At 32.3% G+C, this 24,012-nt stretch overlaps 1 protein-coding gene across 1 annotated transcript; it reads right to left on the minus strand.

The window, feature by feature from the left end:
• Positions 1-6,163: 6,163 nt before the first annotated feature.
• LOC143052502 (uncharacterized) lies at positions 6,164-16,697 on the minus strand. The gene is made up of 3 exons (XM_076225549.1): positions 16,359-16,697; positions 14,039-14,194; positions 6,164-8,241 (listed from the first exon to the last, which is right to left on the minus strand). Exons 1-3 carry the CDS (start codon positions 16,567-16,569, stop codon positions 6,983-6,985), a joined length of 1,626 nt encoding a protein of 541 aa, XP_076081664.1. The 5' UTR covers positions 16,570-16,697; the 3' UTR covers positions 6,164-6,982.
• Between the last annotated feature and the right edge of the window lie 7,315 nt (positions 16,698-24,012).

The following is a 24,012-nucleotide window of genomic DNA, read 5'->3' on the forward strand; positions in this document are numbered from 1 at the left end:
GCCCATTGATCAATATTTCACGTTATTTCGAGCTTGCTACCTTTTCTCGTCTGGGATGTGTTTTAGCGCAATGTAAATATACTTATAGTATGAACGAATGAGAATAAAATCCAAGTTGTGACCTATACGTCAAGGAGGTAGCAGTCCAAAAATTAATAAAAATTAACCTAATATTTCAAGCTCTCAATCAACCTAGAAGAATATACTTTAGGATTTGAATGGGATGACTTTCATCTCTGTATTCTGTATTATTTATACTGTAAATCCCATCCAGTCTCTCGCATCTATACAGATTATCAACTCAAAAAAACGGCAGATTGTTTAAGGGTGTAGATGAGGTTAATAAAATAGTCAGGAATGGACAAAATTAAACTAGTCCAGGGAAAAGGCCGAAATATATTAAGAATTCAGAATATTACAAATAATTAAAAGAATAGACAGACAGACAGACAGACATACAGCTTTAAAAATTAAAAAAAAAAACACAAAGGAATGCAGATTAGCCCACCCATGCCTCTAGTATGCTGATTGAATGGATTAAATTATTGCGGGTTGTTCTGAGTTTGTTAGAACACAATACCCTTCATACAGAGATACGATAAAACAGGATTAATGAAACTAAATTAAAAAAGCAATATATATATATATATTTGCAGTTGTACCACTTAATAATAAAAGAACAACTGTCCAAAGATATTTTCAATGCACATATTTTGAATTATATGTTGATATGAATCTTTGATATCAATTCTTCATGCGAAAGCGCAAAAGAACGGATGCACAGATACAAGGACGCACATAATATAACTCTAACCCCACTCCCCTCCCCCAAAACACCCAACGTCTAAACAAATGTGATAAACATATACTATAACTTTACACATTTTTCTACAAAGGCTTACATATTTAAAGAAATAAACCGGATACGGGACGGACACACAGACACACGGACAGGAAAATATTACATTTCCTACTATTGTGTGAAGAGTTTACAAAGAAAGAAAACTTCCTATTTGTTATTATTCACGTTGTGTGTTCGAGTTATTGACCTTCATCCTTATTTAGCATATTTCTATAAACGATTAATCCCTTCTTCCTGTTGTAAAAAAAAGACGAATAATTAAAATATTTGTCTGCTTCAAACGTCGATTTTAAATGATATTCAAGATTATGTTAATAGAAGGTCACAAGTTTACTTAGAAAAGTTCGAAAAACAGCTTTTTCTCTAACTATTATGTTATAAAAAACACATATAAATCTTAAATACGAAGGTAAACTTTTAGCTTCAGATTATTTTCCCTTGAAAAGACACCAACTTTCAAATTCATGTTCACAGATTTGACACAAATTCTTAAATCTTAATTATAATCATGTACAACATTTATCAAATTATAAAACGTCTAAAACAGACCTTATACAGGGCATGCACTCGATAATATGTAGCTTATATTCGCGTGTATGTATGCCATCTAATTAACCATCGAGTTGACATCCGAAGACCTCCGATGGTCATATAAGCGATAATAATATTAAAATAAATAGAAAGCGAACCCGTACAATAGTGTTTTTCTTGTTCTGTTTAATTTCATAGCATTGATTATAATATATGCTAATCATCGTTTTTACTTGTATAAGAATAACTTTTTGAGGATCGAATCAGTCCATCAAATGATTTACCTTTGTTTCACTTTCAATGTAGACATTATTGTCTTTTAAATAACCGAACACACACAATTTATGCGTAATACACCTCTAGCTAAGGAATAAGATTGAAGTTTACATGCATACGGATTCAATGAGGTCGAGTTATTCACTTGCAAGTGAATTATTCATCATCAATGTTTCTTAGCTTAATTTGAAAAAAATTAACCATACTGGATGATAAAAGCAAATTAGTATTTCACTTTTACACTTTCATTAATGATTCAACAAGAAAAAAAAACATCATACTTCAGATTTTTTTTAAATATGTCGTAGCTAGTGCTCCTTTAAGAGTTTACATTGAAACACACACTACCTTAACAAATTAACAAGATTTTTGAAAGAATGTTATACATTGACAGTATATGAATGAAGGAACAAAAATAGCAGAAAAATCAAGGCTCCGCGTGTATGTTTTCTAGATATCAGCCTTTGAAAATTGGGCGGGAAATAATTCTGTATTGATTTGGTGTAACACCACTAATTCGGTCCCGGCCAGAAAGCACATAGCAGAAAGTAGTACATATTTTACACAAAATAGTTCCTACGCATGAGTATAACTTTAGAAATATCTAGAATATTTAGGTATTTGTGGTATCAAATGAAAGCTGAAGGACTGGTGATCATTGTAGAACATTTTTGGACTTATAATTTTGAATATTAAAAAACTGCACCAAATTTATAAAGAGGGTACATTTTGTCTGTTTGTCAGATCTGAAGTACCTATTTGGTACATCCGAATTTCCGGGAACCAGTTCTGTCTTATATGCCATTAAAAGTATGATTTTTTCAGTACAAGACACCATAAAGTGTTGCTTTGACATGCAATGATTGCCACTTTATTTGAACTTAAAACAAAAGAGGTGTGCCTGCTTGAAATGGAGGAATTTAACATAGAAATCAATGGGACCATGAATTAGTGGTGTGCTTCCATTTCGTATGCATTTATATTGACATTGGCACTTTTTTCTTTCAAAAACGATGAAGAAATAAAACAAAGATTTGATAAGATTTTCAAAGATGACAATTAACACTATACTTAGTAGGCAACTATTTCATTTGCACTGTATGGATGAAAACAGAGGCTTCCGAATATCTGGCAAAAATTCAAAAAGAAAAGGAGCGACAATCTTTAATGTTTATAAGATTTATAAAATCATAATTTGTATCTCTACTTTAACACGAAGGATATAAATCTTCTTCATTTATCGACTTTCTAAGGTTGAATTTTACAAATGTGTTAAAAGTATGATTTATTTCCATGCATCCCGTCAAAAGGAGTTGTGATATAAGGCATATTCTATATTACCCTGTTCAAAGATATAAACCTATAATTCAGTGTTTGTCGTTGGTAACTGTCTGCGATATCTATTTTTTTGTTTGTTTTGTCTTTAATCAGACAAATTATTTAATGTTTATTCTGTTCACATTTTGTCATGTCAGGGCCTGTTATACATGTAACTGTCTATACGGTATATATGGGGCTTATTAGGTTAAAAGGTCGTATTTTGGTACGTCATTTTAAAATAATTTAGTCTCTATATTGGATAGTTCTCTAATCGGCAATCATGTAAACATGTTATTTCACATAAATAGACCGATTGTCAGACAGACAGACAGACAGACAGACAGACAGACAGACAGACTAATAGGATGAATCATAGAAACATTTTCATTAGGTTGTTTTTAAATGAAACAGATAATTTTGGGGACAAAACAGATTTAATAAATGAAACACTTCACACATCGTAGCATTTATTACAGCAATATATTACAACATATACAAGTTAAGTAATACTAATACAAAAGTTTAAATATAGCAATTGAATCTATCAATTAAAAGCTTACTTCTTTGTATAATTCATTCAATATATACCCATAAAAATGCATCTTGAACCAGTTTTCTCAACTAGTGTAAATTAACATTGCGGTAAGACGTGTCCCGGTACTTGTCTATCCCAAATTCATGTATTTGGTTTTGATGTTATATTTGTTATTCTCGTGGGATTTTGTCTGATGCTTGGTCCGTTTCTGTGTGTGTTAGTTACATTGTAGTGTTGTGTCGTTGTTCTCCTCTTATATTTATGCGTTTCCCTCAGTTTTAGTTTGTTACCCCGATTTTGTTTTTTTGACCATGGATTTATGAGTTTGAACAGCGGTATACTACTGTTGCCTTTATGTATCGCTTAAATGTGATACTACGGAAGGGGTGTAGTTAAAATAGAATAATCATTGAACGTTGGTTGAAAAAGTATGTTTTCTATTTAAACAATTATCTACTTGAGCTGTTGATTTCCCAAAAATGAAGGACAGCAAACAAAATTGGAAAAACGTGGAAAACACAAATTATAGTTTACTAAACAAAAACGGAGCTTCAAATAAAAAAAAAAAATCTCTAACGTTACTTTCTCAAAAGAGGCTATACCAGTAAATATTTTAATGAAAAAAAAATTTGAAGAGAGAAGTATCAAAACATTACTTTTAAAATGTACGTACTTGTACAAAAACAGACAAAGAGGACGTGTCAATAGGGAAAGCATACTGGCACATATTTCCATATACAAATGTATACCTAAACTAGGTTGTATAGGTTTTTTTTATACATATTTTGGTAAATACATGCATTGTCCATTCGTTTGATGTGTTTTATCATTCGATTTTGCCATTTGATTAGGAACTTTCCGCTTTGCTTTTTGGTATGCGTAAATCATCGTGCAATTGGTTTGATGTTGTTGGATAAAGGCAATGCACAGTTAGAAGCGTTGCTAATGTCCAAAATCTATACATGCTTCTTTCATTTTCTTACATACATAGTTAACACCTTTACTTACAAAAACACATATACTTTAAGCGTTTATGTGATAGAAAAAAAAATGTACAAAGACAAAACATCCAAACACTTAACAAATCATACGATTCGAAACAAATTGTTAAAAAATTCGATGGCTTAACTAAGAAATGTATTCCAACGCACAGACCGAACCGCACAATGCCTCAAGTGGTGCATACGAATCCGTGTGCTTGTTTGCGAGATATTAGCCATTGAAAATTTTGCGGGAAATAATTTTCTTTACATCTTTCAAAAAGGACAAAGAAATTACAAGAAATTTCTAATATTTTTAAAGATGTCATTTCAAACTATATTTAATGGGCAAACCTATTATTGGCACATTATGGATAAAACAAGAAGAGCGAACATATTGATGTTTATAAAGTTTATCAAATCATCAAATTTACCTAGCTTGCAGTTTATATCTCCAATTTAACACGAAGAACGAACAGATATTTTATTTATTTATACACTTTATAAGGAAGAATTCTACAACTGTGCAAAAAGTATCATTTATTTCCATGCATCTCATCCCGTAAGAAGGAGTGGTGCTATTAAGGCATATTTTTTTCTCCTGTTCAGTAGAACAAACCTATACGTCAGTGTTTGTAGTTGTTTGCTGTCTACTATGTCTATTTTTGTTGGGGTTTTTTTTTTTTGGCCTTGAATCAGACATCTTTTTTTCTATTTATTTGTTTCACTTTTTGTCATGTCAGGGCCTATTATAACCAACAATACGGTAAGTATGGGGTTTGTTAAGTTGAAAGGTCGTAGGGTGGCCTAAATTTTCTTAATTCTACGAAATTTAACCAGTGTTGGATAGTTGTCTCATTGGCAATAACTGAATTTTACATAAACACACTGATTGACAAATAGACGGACGGACGGGCGGACAAATGAGATTATTCTTCTAAAGTTTTGACACATGGGTGTATTTAAATGGAACAGATAATGTTCTAGGCTTTACAGATTAAATAAATGAAACAATTCATACATCCTAGCGTTTATTACAGCAATATATTACAACCTGTACAAGTTAAATAATACTAATACAAAAGTTTAAAGATAACAATTGAATCTTTCAATTGAAATCTTCCTTCTTTATATAATTCATTCAATGTATACCGTAAACAACACCTTGGACCAGTTTTCAACTAATGTATCGCTTAAAAATTTGATACTACAAAAGGGGTATAGTTAAAATAGATGTTTGTTTAAAAGGTCGACTTTTTAAATTGAAACAATTATTTACTTGAAGTATTTATGACGTGTAATTTTATATATAATAACCTCTGGTGCCCACATACATGTACTTCATAGTTATGTATAGTCTTATCGGAGGAGGAATTTGTAAAAGCAATAGCTACCCTGTTTCCAATTTTTATATTATGCTATATTTACGGGTATCTGTTATCAGCCCATGGTCAAAACAAAACAAAATCCACTTTGAACCAGTTTTCAACTAGTGTATCGCTTAAATGTGATACTACGGAAGGGGCGTCGTTAAATTCAAATTAAGATTGGACGTTGGTATAAAAAGTATAGTTTTTTTCTATATAAACAATTACCTACTTGAGCCATTGACATCGTTTAATTTTCAATATGACAACTTTTGAATCACATACTTCATAGTTATGTATTTTCTTCTCGGGAGAGGATTTATATATAAATCGAAAGCTTCCCTGTTTCCAATCTTAATATTTAAGCTATATTTATAGGTATCAGTTTTCTAAACTCTAAGATTTATTTGACATAGAATAATTCCAGTAGGCTAATATGCTGACATATCGGTTAGTATTTCAATAAAATAAGAAAACACTGATGGAAAGTGGAAATCTCAAAATGAATGACAGTGAACAAAATGGAAATAAAAACTTGGAAAAGACATTGCTAGCTTCTCAAACAAAAAACAGACCTTTAATTTTCAGAAACATGTCTCTAACTTTCCAAAAAATGCAAGTATGCCAGTAAACATTTGAACATAAATTAATAATAGTTTGAGGGGAGTATTACCGTAATGTCAAAACATAACTTCTACAATGTACGTACGGGTATACAAACAGACAAACAAGGCGTGTAAAAAGTTAATAGAACATGAAATTAAAACGGAAAATATCAGGACTAATGTTCCAACAAGGAAAGCATACTGGCACATATTCTCATATACACATATAAACCTAAGCTAGGTTGTATCGATTTTTTTATATATAAGTTTTAATTAATACATGCATTGGTATGGGTAAATCGTCCGTGCAATTGGTTTGATGTTATCGGATAAAGGCAATGAGAGTTGCTAATGTTCAAAAGGATACATGCTTATTTCTCTCTCACATAAATATATATACACACCTTTTGTTCTCTTACACAAACGCGTATACTTTAAGCATGTACATGATAGAAATAAAATTGTACAAAGACAAAAGTTCCAAACACTTGATAGAAAATGCGACTTCAAATCAAATTGCTAAAAAATTTAATAGCCTTACTGAGAAATGTTATTCCAACGTTTTTAAGTGATTCCAAAAGTTCTGTAAAAATGTTTGGGGATTTGTTTTCGACGTCATCGCGTGCCTTTTGTCTTACAGTTTTTTCATCAAGATGTCCTATTGGATAAGAACCCAGGGATGATCCTCTCCCCCTTTCCTTTCGTTTTTGTTTGATTCCGTGGTTGGCTTTTTCTAAATCGGAAAGCATCAATAGTCGTTGACGTTCTTTTTGTTGTAGCTGCTGATTAAGGAGAACTTCACGCCTGCGCAGTGCTGCAATTCTTTCGGATAACTGTCGGTTCTCTCCCTCTTCCATCTCTCCTTGACTGATCTCCTTTTGTTGCTGAATTCGTACCATTTCCATCTGTAAAGTTTGTTTTTCTTTCTCGGAGTAATCTTTTTCCCAATGCATCCGTGCCATTCTATCTTCTAGTTTAGATCTTTCATTTGTCAGAGCATGAATATCTTGCTCAAAATTGTTATGTAGTTTACGTCTCTCTCGTTTTTGGTCTTGTTCAAATTCTGCCCTAATTTGTTCCATGCGTCTCGCTAATACATCTTCTGCAGCAGCATACATCTCATTAGTATAACATACTCCGCCATTTTTCTCCACCATGTCGTCTATTTTTGTTATAAGTTCATTAACTTTTCTCCTCTTTTCAGATTCATTAGCAAGGTTGTCAACACAAATATATCTATTCTCACATTTGCGTACAATCTCTTTTAGTTCAGATGGAGCAGTTTCTAGAAATTCTTCAATGGTCTTCTGTTCTTGTTTTAAACTATCTTCACGAGTAAAGACTATCATCATATATCTGATGACGTCATGCCCAAAATGCTGTATAAAATGTTGGACTGTATCCTGTTCTTCTTTAGTATATCGTCCGATTGCGATGACGAGAAGAACAGCGTGAGGCCCAGGTGACGTCATACCAACACATTTGGATATCTCGCGCGTGACTTCGAAATTTAAATGGTTTGTATCAAATAGCCCTGGTGTGTCAGCGACTAAAAGAAGTCTATTTCCGTGATAAGTTTCTCCCCGGCTACAATTGACAGTCACAGATGATCCAGAGACCATTGCTACAAACTTGCTTTCTCCTAGAATTGTATTACCAGTGGCACTTTTTCCGCTTCCGGTTCGACCTACTAGCACCATTCGTAATTCTCCGCCATCTTCGGCACAATCTGTTTCTATGTCATTTCGACTCACAGATCGACTTGCTAAAAAGAAATAATTAAAGTAAAAATTAATACGCTGACAAAAATATTTAAAAATGGAAAACAATTTAATGTGGTATGATGCTTACATCTTCTTCAGAATAGTGAATGGCACTTAATATTCTAAAAAAAAAGAGGCAATAATAACAGTAAAATGTAGCTTCAAGTTTTAACCTTTTTATACTAGTTTTACTTGCACATTAAATATACTATATACTAGTATTCATTTTTATGGAGCAGTTGTATTATTTTTCTATTAATTTATTGAACGGATGAATGCATGAAATAAATAAACGGGTGAATTCATTAAATAACAAAACGAATGATCGAATACATGAAATAACAAAACTGATAAACAGACCTGCAACAGACATATTAGCCTAAGCAATTGTCACTGTGCTCTCAACTCAACAGTTGTCTTAGATATAAGTCGCTTATTTAAAAATATGTGTCGTGTGTCTTAATTCCCTTGCACAACAGTAAATATCAATAACAACAAAGGACGGAAATACCAGTCTCTTTGGTTTCAGTTCTTTTATCTTCCTTAAAGCTGATTATATAAATAAATATACAAATGACGCATGTATCACGAGATGGTTCGATGAATTATCGTAAAATCTATTCAAGGAAATATGTTAAATCCAAACTATCTATAGACTTACGGATTGTATTGTTTTCTATATACATAGATGTTTAAAACGAATACTTGTACATTTTTATCACAAAGATCTAAATTAAATACGTTGTAAACGAGAAATGAAAAGATAGTTATCCTAACCTTATATTTGAATATATTAGTCGTGTGCTTCTGTGCGAATATTAGGAACGTGTTCGGACCAAATAACCCTCTTCGGGCCACTTATCATAATTACTGTCTTTGTTGCCTAAATGTAATCAAGTATTGAAAATTCTGTTTTAGGGTACTGATTCCAAGGTACAAGCGAGTATAAACAAAGGTGAATATGTTGTTAACTTTGGTGAGACAACAACATAACGAAAAAATATAAGGCCAAGACATCAGCAGGCATTCTTGAACATTATTTAAGAATTGAATGCTTCTTTTTGTAAATTCATTGGGGTGTAAAAGCGTTGCCCGAAATACATTTTGTATGAAGCGCTTCCGCATTCTAAAAATGTGCGCACGGTCAACGCTTTGACAAAACTATGAAATGACCAAAATTGTTATTTGTATGGAGAGTTGTCTCATTGGCACTCACACCACATCTTCCTATATCTATAAAAGAAGCATTCAATACTTATAATTACATTTGCGCGATATCATAATGAAAACACAATTACAATCAAGTGTTTCTTTTACCTGTGCACTTTATTGTAAAGGCTCGTGCCATCATGACGTTCGTTTTGACATGAATGTTAATTTCAGAATGACGTGAAATTGCTGTTAGCCAATAAGAATAACGTATTATAATGAAACACACATCTAATGTAATTATAGTTTTATTGTTCAAAAAGGACAAATGGGTTATACACAAGTTTTTCAACTTGGTAAGGTCTTTTCTACATTATAATAGAACATCAGTTGAAGATCGAAAAGTACATAAAATCAGGCAGATACAACAGTAGAGAAGAACAGTATTAATTAACACCAATACCGAACTCAAAGGGAAATTAAGGTGGTACCTAACACTTTCACTAAATCTAATTTGGCTCGTTTAATTTTCTTTAAATTTTGACAAAGTATTTACTTTGACCCTTTGACAAAAATATAAAAATTTCAAAAATTTTGAACCAACCGTTTTGTCAGAAAAATTACACTGGTTATATATCAGTTTGACAAACACTTATTTTGATCATTGAGAAGCTTAATATTCCCTTAATAATATAACGTCATTAAAACGTTCTGCTGATTTTACAGAGTTATCTCCCTGTAGTGTTAGGTACCAACTTGAATAACGGGGAAGTCTATAAACCCTTACATAATCAAACGTGAGAATATATCAACCATTCAACCAACAGAAAGCTCTTTACTCTAAAACAACGTGACGTAATACATACTTAACAAATAACAAATTATGAGAGGTGGAGATGGATAAGGGATGCTGAGAATGAAGAGGAGAGAAACGGGAGGCATGGCATAGGATCCGGTAAAACAGAGGACCGATTTTCGTCTAGGAGCTAGAGGACGGAAGTGTAAATAGGCCGGAAATTACGAAAAGGGGCCACGGTGAGTGGAAGTTGGGCAAAGGGATTATGATTGATTGACCGATTAATTGTTGGCTGCTAACAGTTCAGTGGCAAAATTTTCATGCATGTTCAGGGCGATTTTAGGTTGTTATTTATTTACTCATTTTTTTCTTGATACTGTTAATTTAGAATTCAATGAGTGCATTTATTATTGCGAATCCTAAACAACTAGGGAAAATATAAAATCTAAATAATGCGATTGGAATAGTTGCATGAAGGATAATCTCTATCGAAATTATGACTACAAGTATTTATTATTTCGAACCTGATAAATTATTTTCATTGATAAAAACTTTGTAATAATTTCTGAATTTACACAGAAGCATTATAATTAATAAACAAAAAGTTCAGATTTTGGCTTATAAATCAGATAAAAGACAAGATAGTTGTACAACAATTCATTTTGTCATACAACAGCAGTGAATGTTTCAATAAATGACAGAAATATAGGCAGGTGGAGGTGTAAAGGTATCTGGAAAATTTAAGATAATGACACTACTCCCGTGTTATTAAATCGAATTCCCCTTTTTATATCGGATAACGTCGTCTCCTATCTTCGTAGCTGATGTCATTTTGTTATGAGAAGACTATATATCTAATACTTATAACATTAAAGTTTAATCGATATGTTATGGTGTAATAATTAAAATCATATAATATCATAAGTGTATTCAGGAGTTGGGAAACTTCCGTTTGCAAACTGACATTTCCGTATATTGATAGGTATTGTCGAGAGCAAAAAAATAATGTTTTAGGGGAGGTATTAAGATGATGGTTTTTTAATGAATTTATCGATATGTCATGATATATAATAAATGTTCATGTTAACAACATTAACTATCATGAGTTAATCCAGAATTTGAGAACTATTTACAGACTTAATTTCCTTATAATCGAGTATATTCGAGCAGCGCTCTAACCCATTTAGAATTTACAGACCCCGTATATATCGTGTTTGATCACAAGCACACTATGTACATGTAACTGATAATAATTTTTGTTAATTAAATAGCGAAAATACTAATGAAGGTATTCAGACATTGCTTCAAATGAGAGATCAGCAAAATCAAGAGTCGAGTAAACAACAATAAAACAGGTCCATGTACTATATGGTTAAACACGAAAACGACATATGCATAAAATATTTGTGACATTTCATGTAAATCAAACAATGATGTATTAATCTTTAAGTTATTCGTATTTGTTTTCTCATGCACTTGAATATAGTGTTATGAAAAGTTAAATATCTTTTCCATCCTTATACGTCATTTAGTATTAAACAAAGATACCAGGAAACAAAAAATGTTTACTTTCAATATTTATGGAATATGATATGTATTTAACTGATTATCTTAATTCATTCAGTTAAGATTAACACCCACTGAAATAAAAATAAAAAATAAGATAGAAATTTCCGTTTAACTGAACTCCCAGTCAATAGTCCATCAATTATTTCCGTACTATATCAACTTTTACACGCCTATCGATACATACTTCACGTTATTAATAGAACTCGCTACCTTTTCTCGTCCGGGGTGGTTTTTTTTAGCCAAATGTAAACACATATCCATATTATGAACGAATGTAAAAACAAAGGAACGTTGTGGCCTTCACGTTAGGATGCAGCAGCCAAAAATTGATAAAAATTAACCTATAATTTCAAGCTCTCACTCAACCTGAGTCTAGAAAAGAATACATTAGGGTCTGAATGATATGGGAGGACTTTCATTTCTATAATCTATATTTTTAATACCATCTTTTCTTTGTACATTTAGCCATTATTCTCTATTCTTAATATTTTAGCACCCAATTATTAGATGTATTTTTTTACAGCCAATTGCATTAAGTGTGAATAGACAAAAATAAACTAGTACAGGGAAAAGGGTAAAGAATTCAGAATATTACAAATAAGAAAAAAAAAGAAAGAAAAGGACATACAGCTTTGAAAATAAAAGAACAAAAAAAAAGATGCCTCGCCCGTCCATGACTCTTGTATGCTTCGTGAATGGATACATTATTACAGGTTGTTCTGGGTTAATGGGAAAACAAATATACTGTCATACAGAACTATGACAAAAGAGATTTTGTGAAATTTTTTCCACATAATAATAAAAGAACAACTGTCCAATTTTATTTTATTTTATTTTCAACGCACATATTTTTAATTATATGTTGTTATAAATCTTTGATTTAAATTGTAAATGAGAAGCGCAAAACGACGGGTGCACAGTTACAGATACAAGGACGCACACTTTAATTCCCCCCTCCAAAAAAAAACAAATGTGTGTGACTACTACTATTACTTTACACATTTTCCAACATAGGCATACATTATAAAAGAAAGTAGAAACATGTTAAACTGGATACGGGACGGACATATGAACATTCGGACAGGAAAACATAATATTTTCTACTATTGTTTGAAGAGTGTATAAAGAAAGAAAACTTCCTTTCTGTTATTATTCACGCTCCCTGTTTCAAGTTGATGACCTTAAACATTATTTAGTGTATTTCTATAAACGATTAAAATCTTCTTCCTGTTGTAAAAAAAGACGACTATTTCAATAATTAAAACATTTTCTGCTTAAAACGTCGATTTTTAATGATATGAAAGATTATGTGAACTGAAGGTCGTCAAGAAGTTAGAAAATATCGAAACGCATCTTTTTCTATTATCTCTAAAAATAATATCATATGAAATTGTCAACATTCAGGTCTTTCCAAAATTACTTGTCAGGATTATTTTAATAGGGTCATTTTAGACAAATCCCACACAGATCTTCTTATTTTTTTTAAATAACGTTTCTCAAAGCCCCCTCCCCCTTTCCCCCTCCACATGAAGCTCAGAATTCACTACGAATCATTATTGCCAGATAAGCTAAATAGTTGCTATCTGTTTTATAACATACAAATGCACTGGGTTTTTTTTTTGTGTAATTTTTAACCGCACGCGCTTTGGTGCTTTGGGAATGGATAGGCTATTTTTCTAAATTTTTGGTTTATGTTTTATTCATTGGTTAACATTGATTAATATTTTATAAACTAATTTCACTTATTTAATTTGTTCTTGCTCTTATTCATTCGATTTTACAATTATAAAAGTACTTTAGATATGGTACGCCTCTGGCCGGTTTTTATTAAATTTTCAATAGTGGTATAACCTTTACAATTAATTATATATGATGCTCTAAAAATGAAAATAAGCATAGAGGGTCTTCCTATTAAAACTACTTGTATTGCTAAATTGTACGCAAATTACCAAAATCACATTAAATAAGTGAAAAAAGTAAATATATAATTAAGGAGATTTAATTTTTTATTTGTTGCCCTATTTTCTCTAATCTTTGTCCATATTTCTGTATATTTGGAACATAATCTCTATTCTGTAAACCCAATCCATACCCTTATATATACACTCGGTGGCATATGTTGGGTGGTTATTCGTCTTTTAAAAAAAATGATTGCCAATGAGACAACTATTCAGAAGAGACCAAAATAACACAAAAGTAAACAACTATGTGTCACCGTGCGGCATTCAACAATGAACAAAGCAACATACCACAGAGTATATTAATAAGTGTAGGAAGAGGCTAACCTGTTGCATAACCAGTTGACATGTTTTGAACTGGAGGTTTTGATGGTGTCAGCACTGGTGTCTGGGATTTCCGTATCGACTCTGATTTTGAGATTTCACACATTTCACAAACTGTTGATACAGAATTGTGAAAGGTACAGTCACTGCAAGTCCAATCTGAAAATGTATGAAAGTGAATTTATATCACTCTGAAAGATCGAAACACTAGTTCCTTTGTTGAAAAAAAGATTTTATCTGAAGCGTTTCAGCATAAACAACAATGAATACATCACATATATGTGATATAAATCGTCAAAATAAAACAATGGTCTTAAAAGTTCCCGGAAATAACAGATATTTCTGGACAGAAAACAAAGGAGGTACATGTACCAGGAAATATAAACTATTTGCTAGTTTCATTTCTTGTTTTTATATAGAGTAGACCGTTGGTTTTCCCGTTTGAATGGTTTTATACTAGTAGTTTTTGAGGCCCTTTATATAATAGCTTGCTGTTCGGTGTGAGGCTAGTTTCCGTTTTGAAAGCCGCACATTAACCTATAGTGGTTTACTTTAATAAATTGTTAATTGGATGGAGAGTTGTCTCATTGACACTCATACCACAGCTTCCTATATCTATCAGACTCAAAGTAATTGCCTTTAATTGACACTATATATATATCTATAAGTTTGATCATCTAGGGGTCTCCTCGTGGGGTTTTTGCTTATTTGATTAATTGTCCGTTTTATAGTGATTATTTGATAACTAGTACCAGACCATTATTTTATAATCTCGGACTGTATTTACGATTACTTGATTTTCTTGTTTAAAAAATAATTCCTGATTATATGATTGTAGTGGCAACAAATACAGTATGTGTAATGTTTATGTGATTACTTGGACAGCCCCATAAGGAGCCTCATCTAAAACGATATTGGGTGCTTCGCAGAATCGTACATTACTAGTCCAGTCAATACAGTGGATAACTTCGAAGTAATTGCAACAGAAATTAATTTTGTATTTTTTTATTTGCACATTACTAAAGAAGCACCATGAAAAAATCGGAAAAGGGGAAAGTGTTATAATTTCACCTGGGTTTTTTTTACATGATACCTTGTAAAATCGTCACAGCTACATGGCAAGCAATAGTTGTTGATCAAATCTTGAGTATTCATTTTATTAACATTTTTAAAAATCATTGAAATAAGAAGGTGTGGTATACATGGGTGCCAATGAGACAACTCTCCATCCAAGTCACAATATGTAAACAACTTAAGGTCAAAATTTCGGCATGCGCCGCGGAGCTTCAACATTGAGTCTGTTTTCAAAAGTACATGTAGCACGAAATGAAATTACAAGATAATAGAACATTTAGAATGTTTTCAGAATTCATGTAGACTTAATACATTTTTTTATTCAAATATAGAAAAAAATAATTCCTGACTGTATGTTAATAAGGGGCCGGGGGTCTCATTTGGGGGTTCTGATCCCGAATCCTGATTATTGTTTTGTCAGATTCTCGTATCCCGCTTACACTATGTACGTAAGAAGTTCTCATTTTTTTGTTATTGACCTTGAGACCTCATTTTTCGTTTTCACGAAACAATAATTTGACTTTGACACGCTTACAAAAGATAGGCAATCCCGCGTCACGCTTAGACCCAAATGAGACTCACTAATAAGAAGACGTGGTATTATGAGACAACCAAATAACATAGATATTATATATCAACTACAATGTAGATCACCGTACATTTTTGTATACAAACATGCATGCATAGGTATGTATTTAAGAGGATCATGGTTTTTGTACCTCTACCTGTTATCGACATCCTAAATTAAATTTGTTAACTATGCAACTTTTTCAGCATCAAAAGTTATATAAAAAATACCACTACTTTTAAACAAACAACACAGTTTTCTCGTTTGAATTGTTTTACATTGTTATTTCGAGGCTTTTTATAGCTGATTATGCGGTATGGGCTTTGCTCATTGTAGAAGGCCGTACGGTGACCTATAGTTGTGTCATTTTGGTCTCTTGTGCAGAATGGTCTCATTGGCAATCATATCACATCTTCTTTTTTATAGATCCTAATCCCCGAAAAACATACCAAAACAACCAACCAACAAAATAAGTTCCAAACATTACAAGCACAACACTACGCCAAAGATTGGAGATGTATTTCATTTCAAATTACAATGCCAATGCAATGTTATAAATGTTCCACAGATGGAATAGAAGGAAAACTGTCGGTCGCTGCAAATTAAATGTTTCTTCTAGATTTTCAATCACACTTACAATAACAAAGTGAATTAAAAAGAACACAAATTTGATGAACATACCTTTGTCTGATGTCGGATCTGATCCTGTATGTTTAAATTCAGATTTGTCAGATCCTGGGTATTTGAGTGCCGAGGTAGCGCCATTTTGGTCCATGCCACTATTATCAGGGTACGTTAATACTGCATTAGGATTTCTGAGGTGACACGTAGGACATATATCGACTGTTCCTTTATTTAACAAAGTACAAGACGAGCATTCCCAGTCAGACATGTTGTAAAGAACACAGTCTCTTCCTCGTTACCAAGACATATATGACAATGGCCGATCAAGCGAACACTTTTAAGTGTTTTAATAAATCAATTCTTCATCCTTCACTTATATACTCAACGATGACTAAAATAGCAACTGAAAATTGTATCTATTGTACGTAATACTGATTTGTCATAATATTTTCCTCGTATAAAGTAATTATAACGGTTATTTCCATTTCTGTAACCTTTTTTAAGACATATGATATATATATCAACAGTATGCAATGATCCATCGTATGGCCTCTTCAGTGGGAAATTCCAGAAACTCCTTCAACTTCATAAATATTTCTATGTAGGTCTGCTATGTTCTTGCAGTACATACATTGTATTACCTTTTAAATTCAATTTATTCACAAATATGTATACTAAATAAGATTTAATTTCAATGATGTGTTTTAAATATTGCGCCAATCCCTCGTCGAACCTTTACGTTTTTCGTCCTCTGCAAATTAATACATTGGTAATTTCCACAGATTAAAAATACATAAATGAAACTTTAGCTTTCACGTGTCAAACATTCGCATTCTAAAGCACAGTATATGTTACTCCAACACTAGTATCATTCATGATACGAAACTAAAAGTTTATAAAAGTGAAGCCAATGATAGCCAATTAACACATTGGAACAGCTGTATACAAAGTTCGATGCTTTTATTTTTTTACGTTATTTTGTAATGACAATAAATTGTGTAAGGTAATAAATCTATACGTACAGGACATATTTGGGGCAAATTATGTAAATAAACTGAGGAAATAATATTTTTGTCAATTTGTCTATTTCCCTTAGCACAGATAACACAATGTGTTGTTTTATATATCTATGATGAATTATATCGATATGAAAAGCTTGCATAGAAAAAGGTTTAATCATGTACTTGAGATCATGTATTTAAATCTATGGAACGCCATGACTGCCTTATGTTAATGATCAGCATTATATGCAGTGCTCACACCATTATATTAAGTGCTCACAACATTATATTAAGTGCTCACAACATTATATTAAGTGCTCACAACATTATATGCAGTGCTCACACCATTATATTAAGTGCTCACAACATTATATTAAGGGCTCACACCATTATATGCAGTGCTCACATCATTATATTAAGTGCTCAAAACATTATATTAAGTGCTCACAACATTATATTAAGTGCTCACAACATTATATGCAGTGCTCACACCATTATATTAAGTGCTCACAACATTATATTAAGGGCTCACAACATTATATTAAGTGCTCACACCATTATATGCAGTGCTCACATCATTATATTAAGTGCTCACAACATTATATTAAGTGCTCACAACATTATATTATGTGCTCACACCATTATATTAAGTGCTCCCAACATTATATGCAGTGGTCAAAGCATTATATGAAGTGTTCAAAACATTATATGCAGTGGTCACAACATTATATGAAGTGATCACAACATTATATGAAGTGCTCACAATATTATATGAAGTGCTCACAACATTATACGTTTTTCGTTGTATGATGAGATTGTTGTATGATGAGATTGATGTATGATGAGATCATTCGGTAAACATCGTTTTTTAGCGGAAATTACCGAATCCATAATTTGTAAAATACGGTAATGCCCAGCAAACAAACAGTTATTAAAGTCATGTGATCATAAGGCAGTATACAATATTTAAAACTGATTGAAATAAGTAAGGAAAAGATGAAACTAAGAAGTGAATGATTAAAGTAGTTCTGTTCGTCGTAAGAAATACGAATGGCAAAATGTAAGTGAAATAATAAAAAGTTTATTTAATGAAATATCGAAGGGAAATTTGTATGACATATTCCTCGAGTTCATTTCCTACTGAAGAACTTTAGCAAGGTGCCACTTTATAGTCCGTACTCATTTTTAAAAAAGCTTAATTACCTTTTAAATAAAACAGTCAGCTTTCTATAACAATAAGCGTCATATTACGCTAGCTTATATGTCATGATTGAGTCATTTTTGGCATCCATTTTCAGAATTTGTCATTTCACATGAATAAGTATCTAACAGATATGGAAAATGCAGTTTAAAGCATTTCATTGTAGGTGTTTAACATAACTTTAGGCAGCAACCATTTAATTTTTTTTTGGGGGGGGGGGGGAGGGGGGGGGGGGGCTATTGATTTTTATTTTTTTCGCGACAAGTCGAAAATATTTTTTTTTAATTCAATTTTAGCATTACATATATTGGTAGCTAGGGGTGAATCAACCAAATTTTTTTTCTCAGAATCAAAAACAAATTATTTTTTTCTCCAAAAACTGGAAACACACTTGTTTTCAAAATAATCCATAAATTTTACCCTTTCAAGACCCAGTTTAACATTATTTTCATTTAAAGTTATCATCTCTTATGAAAACTGAGTTTGCGGGGATGAAAAACGTTTACTACGTTTGTTCGTCATTTTGCACGGTTAATATATATAAAAAAAAGTGGTATGCTTGATAATGAAACAACTTTCCACAAGAGACAAAATGACATCACAGAAATTAACAACTAAACGGCCACAGTACGGCCTTCAACAATGAGCAAAGCCCATACTGCAAAGTCATGCAGCTATAGAAGGCCCCGAAATGATAAACGTAAAACATTCCTAATTTATGTACAAACAAACGATCGAAAAACTAACATGTATATAACACATTAACAAACGACAACCACTGAAATAAAGGCACCTCCTGACTTGGGACAGCCACATATACAGAATGTGCGGCGGGTTTTAACATGTTAGCGGGATACCAACCCTCCCTCTAACCTGGGACAGTGGCGTAACAGAACAATATAAGAACGAACTATGAAAATCAGTTGTAAAAGGCTTAACTCATCAGATGGGTACAAATATAAATCCATCTACCAGAAAATAGAGTAGACGTGGGCGGGTACTTCTATATCCCAACAACAAAAAGACACTATAAGTACTGATCTGAGAGTATTCGCAATTACTGACAGCTAGTTCAAAGCCACTAACAACTAATAAAAAAAACATGCATCTAAGTTTTGCATTTAGGTAAAGATTGAAACAAACTGTGAGTAAAATAGAATGATTTACTATTATTGGATAGTAACGATTGTCCATGAAAAAGGATTCATTTTCAATGCTCTTCAACTTTGTACTTGTTTGGATGTATAAATATTTTGATATGAGCGTCACTGATGAGTCTTATGTAGACGAAACAAGCATTTGGCGTACTAAATTGTAATCCTGGTACCTTTGATAACTACTTGACCTAAATTAATTCTGGTTAAGGTACATTAAGATACAAAATATAATCAACTACAAGTCATAGAAGAATAATATCTTTTATGCACTTCTTTGATAACAATGGACCTCGAAAAAAGATTCAAATTTGTGTTTAGGTCCAGATGATAGCGACAACACAAAAAAGAGGAATGCTTTTTGTTGCTGAGCACTTCTTTGATTTTATTTAAAGTCCACACAATTTATTTTGTAACGGAAGCACAAAAAAAAAAGATACTCATTATTATGTCAATATATAATTGTAATATAATTATATTAATGGAGAACTTCTAGTATTGTTTTACTGTGAATTCTTCTCGTTGTTGTGATTGGCGTTCTAATTCTTCTCACATACAAGCTTGTCTATAGTCTGAGGATTTCTGTTATTTTTGCTACCAATTTTTTTTCCATATCCCAAGTTAGGATCAATCTAAAAGGTTGAAAATTTCATATCTGAATATTTTTTTCGTTATCTGGAAAGTTACTTTTGACGGCGGATCTTGATTGTTTCTGTGGGGCTTCTTTCTCGTGGATAGGGATCACTTACGGGGAAAAAAATGGAAAATTGTCGAAACTAATTTGACTTTTATGTATAGCATAAAATCGAGAATGGAATTGGGGAATGTATCAAAGAGACAACAACCCGACTCCATAGAAAAAACAACGACAGAAGGTCACCAACAGTTCTTCAATGTAACGAGAAATTCCCGAACCCGGAGGCGTCCTTCAGCTGGCCCATAAACGAATATATATTAGTTCAGTGATAATGAACGCCATACTAATTTCCAAATTGTACACAAGAAACTAAAATTAAAATAATATAAGAAAAACAAAGACCAGAGGCTCCTGACTTGGGACAGGCGCAAAAATGCGGCGTAGTCCGAATTATATTCTTAAAAGAATTTAAATTCACAAACTAGTTATTTTGCACCAAACATTAATAACTGTTTAAATTTGTTTGCTGGGCATTACCGTAATTTACAAATTATGGATTCGGTAATTTCCGCTAAAAAACGATGTTTACCGAATGATCTCATCATACATCAATCTCATCATACAACAATCTCATCATACAACAAAAAACGTATAATGTTGTGAGCACTTCATATAATGGTGTGAGCACTTCATATAATGTTGTGAGCCCTTAATATAATGTTGTGAGCACTTAATATAATGGTGTGAGCACTGCATATAATGTTGTGAGCACTTAATATAATGTTGTGAGCCCTTAATATAATGTTGTGAGCACTTAATATAATGGTGTGAGCACTGCATATAATGTTGTGAGCACTTAATATAATGTTGTGAGCACTTAATATAATGGTGTGATCACTGCATATAATGCTGATCATTAACATAAGGCAGTCATGGCGTTCCATATAAATCTGACTGACATATATACAGACATGTGTACATCCCTGCATTATTGTGTTCTATTGATAGTTGTCACAATGGAAAGTCTATATACCACATTTTAGACCGGGGATTCCTGATCTATATTTGCGCTGTATTTGGAGTGCTGTATCATTAGAACGCTTCACAATCTCCAAACCGGGGATTCTGTTCTGCATGCAGTTGTTGAGTTCGGAGTTATTAGTAAAATTACCAAGTTGAACTTAGTTTTAGGACCGTATATGGAGCGTTAATTCGAAAAGCTTATTATGTAAATACGATAACGCCGCAACGTTTTCCGCTCTTTGAATTGGCGTCATGCCCGTCTCATAGTACTCGTATGGATGGAGCCCAGGAGGATATATTTTGGCTACAATTAACGCGTACAATACATTCAGCAAACTTCTTTTATTTACAACAGTTTTACAAACTAGTTTAACTTATCTATTTTAATAAATCAAGGATGAAAAAAAAAATTGTTATACAAGTCATGTTTCTGTTTTTTCTTGTTTCTATTATCTCATACTGCCTAGAACTGCGAACCGTTATTAACCATTAACGAAATTGGCCAACATCTTTTTCAAAAGTTGTATTGAAAGATGAATCAGGTCGAGCAGTCATCATTGCTGTTTTTTCTCTTTATATGATCAAGTTTTAAAAAAAATATGCCAAAATTGCAGATTCGTCCTCTATTTTCTGTTTGAAGCAATGTTAGTTGATGTACCTTGACGAAAATCACAAACAACAAGACATTAAAGCATAGAAACATTGACACCATCATGATCCAACCATGCATTGTCGGACCGATTATAGACCAGTTGATCCGTCTAAAATCTAGTACTCGTATACACCCTTGCATGAAGATACCAAAATCCGATATCTATAATTTATTTATTCTATTTTTCAAAAAGTAAAACCCTGACGGGTATAAATGCTAACATAATATACATAAGAAACATGCATACAATACAAGTCTAAAACAAGTCAATAGACTTGGTAATAATAAGTATATACTAGTATACAATACAAGTCTAAAACAAGTCAATAGACTTGGTAATAATAAGTATATACTAGTATACAATACAAGTCTAAAACAAGTCAATAGACTTGGTAATAATAAGTATATTATACTAGATAATTGGCCGTTTCAGAAACTAAAGGACTGTGGGTAATTCAATTGTTTGTACCCCAAAATAAAAATAACGTCACTTCATTGGTTGAATTTCATTGTTTAGGACGTGTTTAACCAATCACGATGCTTTGGTGTACGCTTTTGAAAATATTACCCAGAATGCATTAGATTCTGCAAAGGCGAATTGACTAATGAGAACCTAATTATTTCGCATTTCCATGTATTGCTCTAGATATATAGCCTACAACACTAGACAAAATATATATTTTTAAGATCTAAAACAGTTTTATATTTAGAGTTTGAATCAAGTTAAAATTAGGATAATGGGTTTTAATTGCTTTCACAAGGGGAATTCTAATATAACTGTTGATTTGGCAATGAAGGAAACAGTTATCCTCATCGTCTAAATTTTTACAAACCTTACACGCTCTGTGTTCTCTTTTAATTTTTTTTTATCCTAAGTTATTGTCCCTTACACGGAATTTGGTTAAAAGTTGACGACCATTACGTGTTTTTAAGATTGCATATGCAAGTAGTCTCCTAGTTTAATTTCATTTTCAAGTTTTCGTAAAAGGTGAAGTTTTGAACTGTTATCGATATTTGATATTTATATAGTAGTCTTAGTAGTTTTTTTTAAAGAAAAGATAAAGGACTACCTAGTCGATAAAAGAGCTCGGTGTCTTTATATTAGTGTAACTATTTCGACTTCCAATAAGATTTACGTATTTTAACTTAGTCTGTCGACGCAAAGTATAGATATTAGATCACACTACACTACTGGACAGGTGCGCAAATAGAAAATAACATACAATGTATCATACTGAGAAAGATACCTTTAAAACACCATACAATCACTGTTATATTTTTTCCTGGTAGTATATATGTGGGCTGACCACTCCGTTAGAATGTGCATGCACGGAAGTCACGGCTGACCACGCCATAAGAATGTGTGCATGCACGGAAGTCACGGCTGACCACGCCACCAGAATGTGCATGCACGGAACTCACAACTGACCACTCTGTATGAATGTGCACGGAAGTCGCATGTGCATAGTGTTTCTTTCCATGTCACAATTACAATATGTGGACTGACCACTTTGTCTGAATGTGCACGGAAGTCATATGTGTATCATTTCCATTTCAAATTTATATATACATCCTATTAATAAAAGGAGCATGATGACGTAAACATGTTATAAGGCAAAATACTACAATAAGTCACATGTATATTTTCACAATAAGGAAACTAAAATCAGCAGGTGTTGGAGAGTTCGTTTTGGTACATCCTTTAGATTTTTGTGACAAAATAAGCTTCCTCTTCTCCCTCATATTTAATATTAACTACATCGCTTGATCATAATTGATATTTGATAATTGTTTGGTGCTTCGATTTCCAGCAGCAAATATTACATACAAAAACCATAGTAAAGATATTAAAATAAGTGTTTGGTATAACTTGTAACCGCAATTTACGGTAATTCTAAAACTGACATTTAAGGATCAAAATGCGCCAATAATGTATGACATATATCTGGGAACAGTATTCCTGCATATATAAACAATTATATGCCACAATTCCTTTTAGAAGTAAGGACCACTTTTCTGTTATCAACACCAAATTCTTTTGAT

Source organism: Mytilus galloprovincialis, chromosome 11 (assembly GCF_965363235.1).
Source record: "Mytilus galloprovincialis chromosome 11, xbMytGall1.hap1.1, whole genome shotgun sequence".
NCBI classification, from domain to species: domain Eukaryota; kingdom Metazoa; phylum Mollusca; class Bivalvia; order Mytilida; family Mytilidae; genus Mytilus; species Mytilus galloprovincialis.

Bases quoted from the DNA above. Each gene is read 5' to 3' on its own strand.
- LOC143052502 (XM_076225549.1), bottom strand. From the start codon at position 16,569: ATGTCTGACTGGGAATGCTCGTCTTGTACTTTGTTAAATAAAGGAACA. The intron at 14,195-16,358 runs GTATGTTCATCA...ATACATTTTCAG, and splicing joins AGATCCGACATCAGACAAAG to ATTGGACTTGCAGTGACTGT. The intron at 8,242-14,038 runs GTTAGCCTCTTC...ATTTCTTTTTAG, and splicing joins GTCAACTGGTTATGCAACAG to CAAGTCGATCTGTGAGTCGA.